General features: G+C 34.9%; 1 protein-coding gene across 1 annotated transcript in view; it reads left to right on the top strand.

Annotated features, from left to right (window-relative positions):
* Positions 1–909: 909 nt before the first annotated feature.
* Positions 910–12,034, top strand: part of LOC111049754 (GTPase-activating protein and VPS9 domain-containing protein 1) — a 96,782-nt gene continuing 85,657 nt past the window's right edge. The window contains exons 1-2 of the mRNA XM_039433413.1: positions 910–1,472; positions 6,791–6,967. Of these exons, the coding sequence (XP_039289347.1) occupies positions 1,359–1,472; positions 6,791–6,967 (291 nt within the window). The 5' untranslated portion in view covers positions 910–1,358. The remainder of the gene's footprint in view (positions 1,473–6,790; positions 6,968–12,034) is intronic.

Here is a 12,034-nt window from a genome sequence, read left to right as displayed (position 1 = left end):
TGAAGAGTCAATCCAATGTTTTCTGAGATCTATTACTGCTCTTGGAATCAATAGTGCAAGCAAAGGAAACAAATCCCACACTGAGATCGGATCTTCACAACTACAACCTGGAAAGCAAACACAACCTGAATCTACCTCAACTCCGAATAAGAAAATATAGCAGATCCCCAACATATGCAAGGTCTTTTTTTCTACTATACTGCTCCCTGAAAACCTGAAATCAATCTCAAGAAGGAGAGTAGCTGCAAAAAGAGCTTAGAGGGTATTCGACAGACCGGCCATACTACTATACATACATGAATATGTGGATGAGCACACCTACTTACACAGGAGATAATCCTTATAAACCATGGTGACTCCTGCAGCCTTGGGACTCCTGGGAAGACGGATAAAGTAAGGTAAAGTAAGAGTATAAAAAATATACTAATAACCTAAATATTTTCATAATTTTTTGAATAAAATTAATCGTTTGAAGTGTGTGATTTTTTCCACGTGATTTTTTCCACACTATATCTCTATGGAAAAATTCAACAAACGTTATTGTTTAATAAAATTAAATTGAATTTGATCTATTTCAACAAGCAAACATAAAAAATAAATTATCCACATTCAAGGTACACCTTTTCGAACAACTCATTTTAGGTATAGTTTTCATTCGAGCAATTTCAACTCTCGAATACTACTCATCCAGAAAAATAAAAGTTAGAAGCAGTCGTATTAAAATGAGAAGAATCAATGAAAGAATAATGGAAATGATTCTCTAATGAATTTTGGAAGAATTTTATCCAGTAAATAATTTATTTATTGATAGTAAATGCTATAAATTATAAAATATATTGATCAGTGCCATTTATAGTCCAGTCAAAGGTATCAGCTACTATTCAAGAAGGCAGCTGCTTCAAGAATTCTGTTTTTCTGTCATGGCGTACAGTTATTCTTTTATAGTGGGTGTAATAGTCACAAATTTTGATCAATTATTTGTTTATTCAGTGATGTGTGATTAAAGTGAAATGTTTTAGTCAATTTTATAGTGATATTTCACATTAGGATGGTATAATTTTTAATTCTTGCATTGCTTGAGAATCTATTGAGTAGATAAGATCTCTCAGATAGGTCAAGTTTTTGAAAAAAATTGTTAGTAACCTGTGGGGTTTTCCAGTTTTATTTTGTAAATTTTACTGTTTAAAACAGATTATAGTACTATAATATCAGTGTTATCCAATCAAAGTATCACTGTATCAGTTTGTTTCATGCTTCAGTGGTAAATTCGTTCCGCACGTATAGACTTTTCACATCGTATTCATGTCAGGTTACTTTTTTATTTTGATCTCGTAATTGAGTAAAATTTTGCAAATAAAATGGATAACATCTCGCTGGCATTGCGGGATCTTATTGAACTTGCGGATCATCTGCGACAAGAAAGATTGTTTGTACTGTCTGAACAATCTCGTCTCCATGAATTGAACGAAAAGGTGAGAAATTTACAAGATTGTCTAAGGAAATTACTTGTGTCGTTTTCCACTTTCACATTACCTAATAGTCTAACTACCTACAATTATTGATTCTTTCCAGTGAGACTGTCACACCTTTAAATTGAAAATCTGTTCTCTTGGTCTACCAATTATTAGTCTGCTTGTTATGCTTGGAAAAATGTTAGAGTACCGTATTACCTTTGAGGAACTTATGTAGAGTCAGCTAAATTTGAGATTACTGACTCGTGTCATCTAATTTTTGTAAATACTATTTATAACTTAATGTCTCAAAAAATAAATTGTCTATATAGGTTATATGTCCTACATTATTTTGCATAGGCCTACTCAACATAATATTGAAAATTATTATAGATAGCATTATCATCCAATTTTTACAATTTAATAGAAACTGTTATGCCTGTTCCTGCCAGCGTATTCTGTGGTGTTATCAGCTATTTTGATTAGATTTATTGTTTTATCACTTTTCTTATTTGTCTTTAATTGACCGAGCGAAGTGAGGTCTAAGATTCAAGTCGACGGTTTGGCATTTCTCTTAATGTTTATATGTTTTTATGTTGCGCATTTACGGCGAAACGCGGTAATAGATTTTCATGAAATGATTTTCATTGACAGGCATGTTCCTTTTTAAATTGCGCGTCGACGTATATACAAGGTTTTTGGAAATTTTGCATTTCAAGGTTAATATAAGGAAAAAGGAGCCTCCTTCATATGACAATATTACCGTAAAAATCCGACTATAGAATTATTCATAATAAATCAGCTGTCTAGTGGACTATAATAATACCCGTTCAAAAACATCGAACATCTTAAAAATGTATCTTTCCATTAACGTTAGTAGACAGTTGACTATAATACTACTTGTTCAAAATCATCGAACATCTTGAAAATTGTATCTTTCCATCAACGTTGTAGACAGTTGCAGCCAGACCTGATAGCAGCGCTCACACTCACATTCCGGGACGACACGTCACGGTACGATATAGGACAGAAAGCTCTATGTTTATTTAGGATTTTTTCTAGACATTTTTAATTGATAAATTATTTATTAATTTTTGAGAAAACATAACAACAGGTCAATGTAACTCACTGAGCGCGAGGTCTACTGTTCACAGAACTACTAGTATTGATGTTAAATCATGAATTTATCTCATAGCCTTTTATCTGTATTGTCGAATGATAGACAAGGATAGCCACACCAATGTTAATCAAATCCTGTCATTATAACGTGGACCTTTCTGTAATTGACCGAGCGAAGTGAGGTCTAATATTCAAGTCGACGGTTTGGCATTTCTCTTAATGTTTAAATGTTTATATGTTGTGTATTTACGGCAAAACGTGGTAATAGATTTTCATGAAATTTGACAGGCATGTTCCTTTTTTAATTGCGCGTCGACGTATATACAAGGTTTTTGAAATTTTTGCATTTGAAGGATAATAATAAAAGTAAAAAGGAGCCTCCTTTGTACGCCAATATTAGAGTAAAAATCAGACTATAGAATTATTCATCATAAATCAGCTGACAAGGGATTACACAGATGTGTGGAGAAGCCAGTCTATTGCTGTATTTCCATAAGGTCTATAGTTTCAATCAAGTACTTGTGGATGAGAATACTGCGTGAGGTCTACTGTTCACAGAACTACTAGTAGCAATCTGGTAAATAGCAATCTTCAGAGACCGTAAATTAATAGAATGTTCATCAATAATGTAATCTAACATAACATGAAGCTTGGTAAGGTAAACATAAAAGTTTAATTAAGATGAAGAGGTATACTGAGATGAATTCATTAATCAATTTACATCAATATTAAATACAAGTAAACAAAATTTAGAACAATAAATTCTATCAAAATAACTGATAATATTACAGAGTAAGATTACAGGAACGGTCTAAACAGTTTCTAGTGAATTGTAAAAATGCAGATGGTAATGTTACCTACAAAAGTTCTCTGCTATTATTGAGCAGATATGAAAAAAAAATCTGGTGTGCGCTCTCACACAACTTTCCTTGCCGTTATGAAAATTGATCACCTGACGCTAGTGTTCACGCGCATCTCAAGTTTACTATTCTATGATCTGAGCCAGCTGGTGACAGGAAAATAACGCTGGAGACATACGAGTTCTGCTATATCTTCATAGTGAATGATTTAATAGAATCAACAGTTGCCAAAAGTTTGCAATTAAATAATCACATTTTTTCGATTTTCGAGCTTATTTTCAATTTTAGGTGAAAATGTTACTAGACATTAATTGTAGAGATTTTCATACCCAATCTTTTCCACTTGGAATTTTTAGTTTAAATCTTTATCTGAAGCCTGATATTGAAAATCTAAAATCGAACTTTGCAGAGAAATTTTTACTTATATGGGACTTGTGGCAGTTGATACAGCTTATCAATGACTATATTAGGTATTAATTTGATCAAAATCGTTGAAGCCGTTTTTGAGAAAATCGCGAAAACCCTGTTTTTGACAACATTTTCGCCATTTTAGCCGCCATCTTGAATTGCATTTGATCGAAAATTATTATAAGGACCTTACGTTCCAAATTTCAAGTCATTCTGTTAATTGGGAGATGAGATATTGTGTACACAGACACACATACCCAAAAACCACTTTTTTGGACTCAGGGGACCTTGAAACGTATAGAAATTTAGAAATTGGGGTACCTTTTTTTTCGGAAAGCAATACTTTCCTTACCTATGATAATAGGGCAAGGAAAGTAATAATACAGAACATTATAATTTGTAATATTTTATTCATTATAACCAATTTTCATGCAATTTTTTTTGAATATATTATACATTTCAAAAGTAATATTGCAATTCAAAGCAAAGATTTCATAAGATTGACTCATTAGAAAATATTTTATTTTACAACATTAATCATGGTAGATTAATGTTCTTTCTGGGATTATTATTCAGACTTTTTGAAAAGTACCAAATTGCAATATTTTTGAAAATTTTTATAATTAACTGGGAGTGTATTCTGTACACGAATCGCGTTCTGAAGGTCAGATCTATGATTGGCCTATCACAGCAGCCAATCAGGAAGCAGATGACAGGCAGCGGAAGTCATTCATAAAAGAGTGTCTCTCCATTTCAATCATCTGTCACCACACCAGCTATTGAACTGAGTGACAATAATATATGCTGATTAACTGCTATGTGGCTCAAGGACTCACCACATGCTTTTTGTAGAGCATACTAATGTATGAGTGGCGTAGAAAGATGCGGGGAAATAATTGTTTGCTTTTTGAATAGTACTGTATGCAAATATTTGGGGAAAATGATTGTTATAGAGAGGATCACGTTATAAAGGGACAACGTTATGATCAACATAAAAAATGAAGTGTGTTCTGTAAATCCACATCAATTTTAATAGATGCCGATTAATTAAATCATTTTTCTTGTTGAGGTGACTACTTCATATGAATTTAAGTAAATGTAAATGTGTGAACAACGTTTTGGGGATTTGATGTTGAAATAAAATGAATTTAGGCCCTATCTATTGTTGAATTTTGAAGATAATTTTATCTGTGGTGAACGCCCACTTAGTTGTTTGGAAGTTCCTCTCTGTAACAGAAAAATCAGGAAACAGGATGTAATTAAAACATCTACTTACAGACTTACTACAAATCTACTTACATAATTTTTTTATTTGACGTCTATATGTATTTGATACATTTTTATCTACTTGTAAAAACTATTAGTAATTCCTTTTTCTTTCTCATCTCCTCGTCCACCATCTCATTTTTCCACTTCTTCACCTTCTTCGTCTCCTCCTTCTCCTTCTTATCATTGCTATCCTCTTTCCCATTGTTCTTCTTCTTTTCCTCCTTATGTTTCTGCTGCTCATACTTCTTCATCTCTTTGTCCTCCTCCCTTTTCTACTTCTTAATCTTCTTCTACTCCTTTTCCCTCTTCCTTCTCTTCTTCATCATCATCATCCTCCTCCTCCTTCTCCTCCTCCTCCTCCTCCTCCTCCTACTCCTCCTCCTCTTACTTCTTCTCCTCCTCCTCCTCCTCCTTCTTCTCCTTCCTATTATTCTCCATTTCTTCTTCAGCTTCTTCTATTCCTTCTACTTCTTCTCCTCCTACCAGTCCTCCTCATCCTTCTTCTTCACCGCCTCTTTCTCATCCTTCTTCTTCTCCTTCTCCGTTGTCTGCTGCTTCTGTTTCTCCTCTTCCTCATTGTTCTCTTTCTTCATGTGCTCCTACTACACCTCTATCTCCTTCTCCCCAATGTAATTTCTATTGTGAGGTCCACGTTATAATGACAGTATTTGTTCAACTTTGGAATTGCTATCCTTGTCTATCATTCGACAAAGCCGGTGGTACTATCCTTTTCTAGGTCCACAACGATGCCAATTATGTTTTTGACAGTGTAGAAATATAATTAATTAATGCAGAGAATCGTCATCGCTATTCTCATATCTTTAACCACTGCCATTATAACGTGGACCTCACTATAGCAGATTTTGCTGTTTAAGATAATTAACTTCTTCTTATCGCTTCCTATAATTCCAAATTCAAATTGTTTATTGTTCACATAAGTTTAAAACAAAATACACCACATCATCCAATCATTCCATCAGATATAACTAACATAAATAAAAAGAGACAATTTAAAAAGTTCAATATAAATAATAACAAGGAATCAATATTGTATCTTGAAAACATTAACAATGATTTATTTCAAACTTATATTCCCTTGAAACATTGGCTTAAATTAACTTAAAATATTGGCTTCTTCATTTGATCTAACCTAATACTGTTTTTTATGTTTTAGAAATTGAATAATTTGGGTCAGAAGTGTGGTATGTGGACAAATTAACTTCTCAAAAATTCTTTCAGCGGAAATCATGTACTGGAGGAGGAGTTTAGGATTGACGTTGCTGGATCGAATCAGGAATAATATAATAAGAGAGAGAATGAGCGCAAAAAACACAATAATGGATGTCATTGGAGAGAAACAATTAAAATGGTATGGACACCTGCGCAGAATGAATGAAGGAAGACTTCCTTTGCAAGTATGGAATTGGATACCTGCGAACAGAAATAGGCGTGGAAGACCGCGAAAGAAATGGGTATCCAATGTCCACATTCAAATGGAGAGTAGAGGTCTTTTTGAAGGAGACTGGATAAATAAGGAAAGATGGCGATTGGGGTGCGAGAAGCGACATAACTGAAGTTGCAAAAACTATATATATATATATAAATAAATTGAATAAGTTTTTATTTGTCCTCTAATTCTTAGCTTTTTTCGTGACTCAATTGGTTTTGTTTTGCAATTGACAGGTGGTATGTGCCAGCAGCAAGCTAGCCCAGCTGGCCTGGGTGTCAGCTCAGCACCGGCTGAACCTGAATCGTCTGGTGGTGTCACGACCTGACTGTTCTCCGGCAGTCTGTTGTCAGCGCGCTGATTCGCTCGATAGCACCGAGTTCATTGATGCCTACAAGGTGCTCGGATATCAGGTCAGTCTAGATTCAGGTCATCTATTCAGATTCAGGTCAACTATACTGTTGAGCCTAGTTTATACGTTGCCAATTGGCGAGACAGTTGTCTTTGGACAATTGTCATCACGTGGTTGCGGATTGTCGTTGGCCAGGCCAGTTAATCAAGAAGATTTTTATACGCGGCCAATTATTATTATTATTATTATTTCATCCACCGACCACCGACCACCTGTAAAAGGGGTATAAGGATATGTCAATTTGTCATTAATCAAACAGCAACATGTTATCTATCTTCTCAAACCTCCATCTTCTATTTGGTAGAGAGTTAGTGGGGAGGATATTTTTAATATTCTTTCCGAAGAATGGACATTGATATGTCCAAAGCTCCGCCAATTTATGTAGATGCATAACAATATAATTATCTATAGTTATTATATTACAAATTACTTTTACATATCATATACAGTTCAATAATTATTTTCTTAGTCTATATTATGTAAATTCATCTATAATTTTGCTGTATTGTAAGCTATTGTATATAAGTGTATAAGCCAGTATATATTGTAATCTACATAAATAAAGTACTCAATCAATCAATCAATCTTGAGGTTTGTAAAAATCTTTATATTCCTCCACTGAGTAGGCACATATGGATAGCAGCTCTTTTTTTCAATAAAATTTGAAAGCTTTACCTGACGTTTCTTTTAAGTGAGATGGGAATAAGTATAAGTTGTACATCCCGGATACCTGAACTCGTTACCCCTCGCTCATACATAGTACTTCGGTGTGCATCATCTCTCAAATTATTTCTGTATCTGGTCGAATATTGGTGAAATGTTTCTCCTGTATTAAATTCATTTATGTGTTTTTTTTAAAAGCAGATTGGTTCCAGAATATATAGGCTAGGAAGTGGGAGAATTCCAAGTTTTTTGAAGTAGGGCCTACAACTAGTTCGGATTGACTCTCCTGTCATCACCCTCAATGCTCAATTCTGTAGTCTAAACACCTCCACTACACTGCTAGAATTACCCCAAAAAATAATTCCATAGTTCAGAAGGGAGTGAATCAGGGCGAAATACACACTTTCAAGAGCCATCGAATCCAGAGAAGCCTTTAGGTTTCTGAGAACGAAAATTGCTGAATTAAGTTTGGTTTTCAGGCATTCCAGATGTGGTTTCCATGAAAGATCAGACTCAATCACCACTCCAAGAACTCTTATACTACTTACAGAATCTATATTATTGCCTTCAATTTCCAAGCTATCCCCTTTATTAGTTCGAAAAGGCATTTCTTTGTTTTTTTCTTTATTCAGAATTAACCAAAGACCTTAACCTAGCGCCGCAGTGCAGGATGGTTTCTCACAGCTTGGCGTTGTTGTCATTTGAGATGGGTGTCTGGCTTGGAAGTGTTTCGGCCGCATTGCAGGATGACTGTTAACGGTTGCCGGAAGATCAACAGCTGGGTTTTTTTCGTTATTTTTCGTGATGGAGAAATTCTGATTGCTGATTCGTTCTCAGCGACCCCAAGTTTAGCCTGATGGCTCAGAATGTCAACAATGTTTTTAAATAATTAAAAATCATCATGAAAAATCATTAATATGGTAGTACACCACGTTTCTGGAAACTTTTTATTTGGTGACTGGAGTTATTATTGACACACAAAAATAAAAATAATCGTGAGAATGAAAACTGCTGATGAACGCGAATAAGACCGCCACTCCATTGTTCTATTGTCTCGGCTGCTTGGCTGAGCCTGTCTGGCGGGATCAAATAACCGACTGGATTGATCTTTCGTCTGTCCGTTAGGCGGAACTACGCCGACCATTGCTGGGTGGAAGATATTACTGCGGCCGCTCGCATTCCCATCAACGCTGCTATTATTTGCTGTCTCAGCGTCTAGTCCGAGTCAGACAAGCATCCAGCCTGCACTGCGGAGCTAGGTTTAAAGATGCATAGACTCACATGCAGCGCTAGTATCGTACTTGGAATTGACATCGACCATTGAGGTGGCAACCCATAAGATTATTACATACCAATGCCTTTGTAATCTATAATACTACAAATATATAGATATAATATCTCGTGCTAAAATACCCCAATGGCGGCCTTCAATTTCAAGTAAGAGCTATCATTGGGAAGTCATAGGCATTGTGGGTCTATATCTCTTTAAGGTCTTTGGAATTAACATATTAGCAGCCAACTATTGGCACGACAGTTGACAGCTAAACATGTCCGAGCTCTCGCCATCTGTTGTGACTAAACAGCTGAACTGGCAAAACCAATACAGCGCTACGGGCCCACACCGTTCACACGGCGCCAATTGTCGCGACAACTGAGATTCCGAGTGGTGGGGGGCTCGCTGGGCCCAATTGACTGTCCATAGTCTACTCCCGGAGACAGTTGAATTTCGGGCCAATTGTCGGGACAGTTGGCAAGACAATTGGCCTGAAGTGTTTATACGGAGACAATAATTTCATGCCAGTCAGGTGCCTTATGACAATTGTCTCGCCAATTGGCATTGTATAAACTAGGCTTTAGGTCAGTCAAGAGCGGACAGTCTAGTTCTCAGGTTCTCTAGTTCTCAAGAGCTCTAGTGGTGAGTTCATGTTGGAGCTGTGATAGGCGATACTAGCGGAGAGTAGTGCTCAGACAGTAGCGCTCCAAAGTTAATTTGTTTGAGTTTGATAAACGTGTAATTTCATTATTGATTAACAAATTCGTGATGAGTGATTCAGAAGAAGATTCAAGTGTGCATCAAATGCAGTAAAGCATGAAGAATATTTATTTATTTAGTTTCCTAATCATTCAGAGTAACACAACTTACAGAAAAGTAGCACAGGCTTACGCCCAAAACGGTTCCAATTCTAATTTATACAACAGTCCAAATGTAGCTATAGTGAGGTCAACGTTATAATGACAGTATTTGTTCAACTTTAGTTTTGCTATCCTTGTCTATCATTTGACAAAGCCGGTGGTAATATCCTTTTCTAGGTCCACAACGATGCCAATTATGTTTTTGACAGTGTAGAAATATAATTAATTAATGCAGAGAATCGGCATCGCTATTCTCCTATCTTTATCCACTGCCATTATAAAGTGGACCTCACTATAGGTTACCGTGTCACTTGAAAATTCGACAATTACACACTCAATTTACAATTCAATACACACGAAAATCATTTTTAAATTGAAAAAATACTTCTAAATTGAATTAAATTAATTACAAATAGTTGGAAATTTCCAAAATTTGAAAAACTAAATTTATTAACAGAATATTCTACCAGAAGAAAAGTCACCAGGAAGAATAAATTCTCCTGGGTTGGGACATTAACTAAAGTCCGTGAGATATTACTTGCAACAAGAATAGGGGAAGCCGATTTCTCGTTGCACAGTTAGTAGCATGGACAGAGTAGTGGAGAGTGGAGTAGTGGAGTGGAGTAGTGGAGTGGAGTAGTGGAGAAAGCATGCTGTATGCTGAGACAAAAGTAGGGCGAATGCTGTAAGGTAGTGCCAGTGATTAGTGAAGGAAGGAGCATCGGGCCTCTCTGTCTCCGAGAGAGAGTGAGATTGATTGAGTACTTTATTTATGTAGATTACAATATATACTGGCTTATACACTTATATACAATAGCTTACAATACAGCAAAATTATAGATGAATTTACATAATATAGACTAAGAAAATAATTATTGAACTGTATATGATATGAAAAAGCAGTTTGTAATATAATAACTATAGATAATAATCATATTGTTATGCATCTACATAAATTGGCGGAGCTTTGGACATATCAATGTCCATTCTTCGGAAAGAATATTAAAAGAGAGAGAGTGAGTGAGTGAGAGAGATTGATTGATTGAGTACTTTATTTATGTAGATTACAATATATACTGGCTTATACACTTATATACAATAGGTTACAATACAGCAAAATTATAGATGAATTTACATAATATAGACTAAGAAAATAATTATTGAACTGCATACTGAAATAAAATAATTAATATATATTATATAATAAGAAAATAATTATCGAACTGTATACTGAAATAATAATGTAACTGTATACTTATACTAGTAGTTCTGTGAACAGTAGACCTCGCGCAGTTATTAACTACAGTCTCCTCTAATACTGTCCATCAGAGTAAATTCTGTCCTGTCCTGTCGTGTCGGCGAGATATCGATGTTTAAACAGCTATGCTGATATCATCAAAAGCTTACCGAGTTGAAAGCAGAGAAAAGTTGGGAGAAAATACTATGCTACTTCAAGTTATCAATTGCCTCACTGCATGCAATTAATAGTCTACACAACAGCTGTGTTTTCAATAATTTACATTCAGATATTGAATTGCATGCAATTTATAATCCACTCGATAGCTGATTTATGATGAATAATTCTATAGTCTGATTTTTACTCTAATATTGGCGTATGAAGGAGGCTCCTTTCCCTTTTATATTATCATTGAAATGCAAAATTTCCAAAAACCTTGCATATACGTCGACGAGAAATTAAAAAAGGAAGATACCTGTCAAATTTCATGAAAATCTATTGCTGCGTTTCGCTAAATGCGGAATATAAATATAAACATAAATAAAGAGAAATGCAAAACCGTCGACTTGAATCTTTGACCTCACTTCGCTCGGTCAATGATTTGGAATAACTATAGATAATATTGTTATGCATCTACATAAATTGGCGGAGCTTTGGACATATCAACGTCTATTCTTCGGAAAGAATATACAAAATTTCCTTCCCACTAACTCTCTACCAAAGAAAGAGAGAGCCGTGTAGAAAGTAATATCTCTCGGACTATATAGATGTCTGAATTATATGTAAAAAGAATATTATTCTTTTATTAATTCAATGATACACAATTCTTTTTTTAAATGATTTGTTAGAAGATCAACAGGCAAAAACTGTCCCTCCCCCGAATTTTGATTCATTAAAATAGTACAGAGAATAGGTTATGTTTTCTCCACTTTATAAAATTTTCAATTTTCTTATCATTCACTTGAGACTTATACTGATTAATCTTTCAAAATTATTTATTTATTGGATAGAGTAAACAATACAGTAGTCGCAAAT

This window comes from Nilaparvata lugens, chromosome 7, assembly GCF_014356525.2.
Source record: "Nilaparvata lugens isolate BPH chromosome 7, ASM1435652v1, whole genome shotgun sequence".
Taxonomy (NCBI): Eukaryota; Metazoa; Arthropoda; class Insecta; order Hemiptera; family Delphacidae; genus Nilaparvata; species Nilaparvata lugens.
This window is presented reverse-complemented; position numbering and strand designations above follow the sequence as displayed.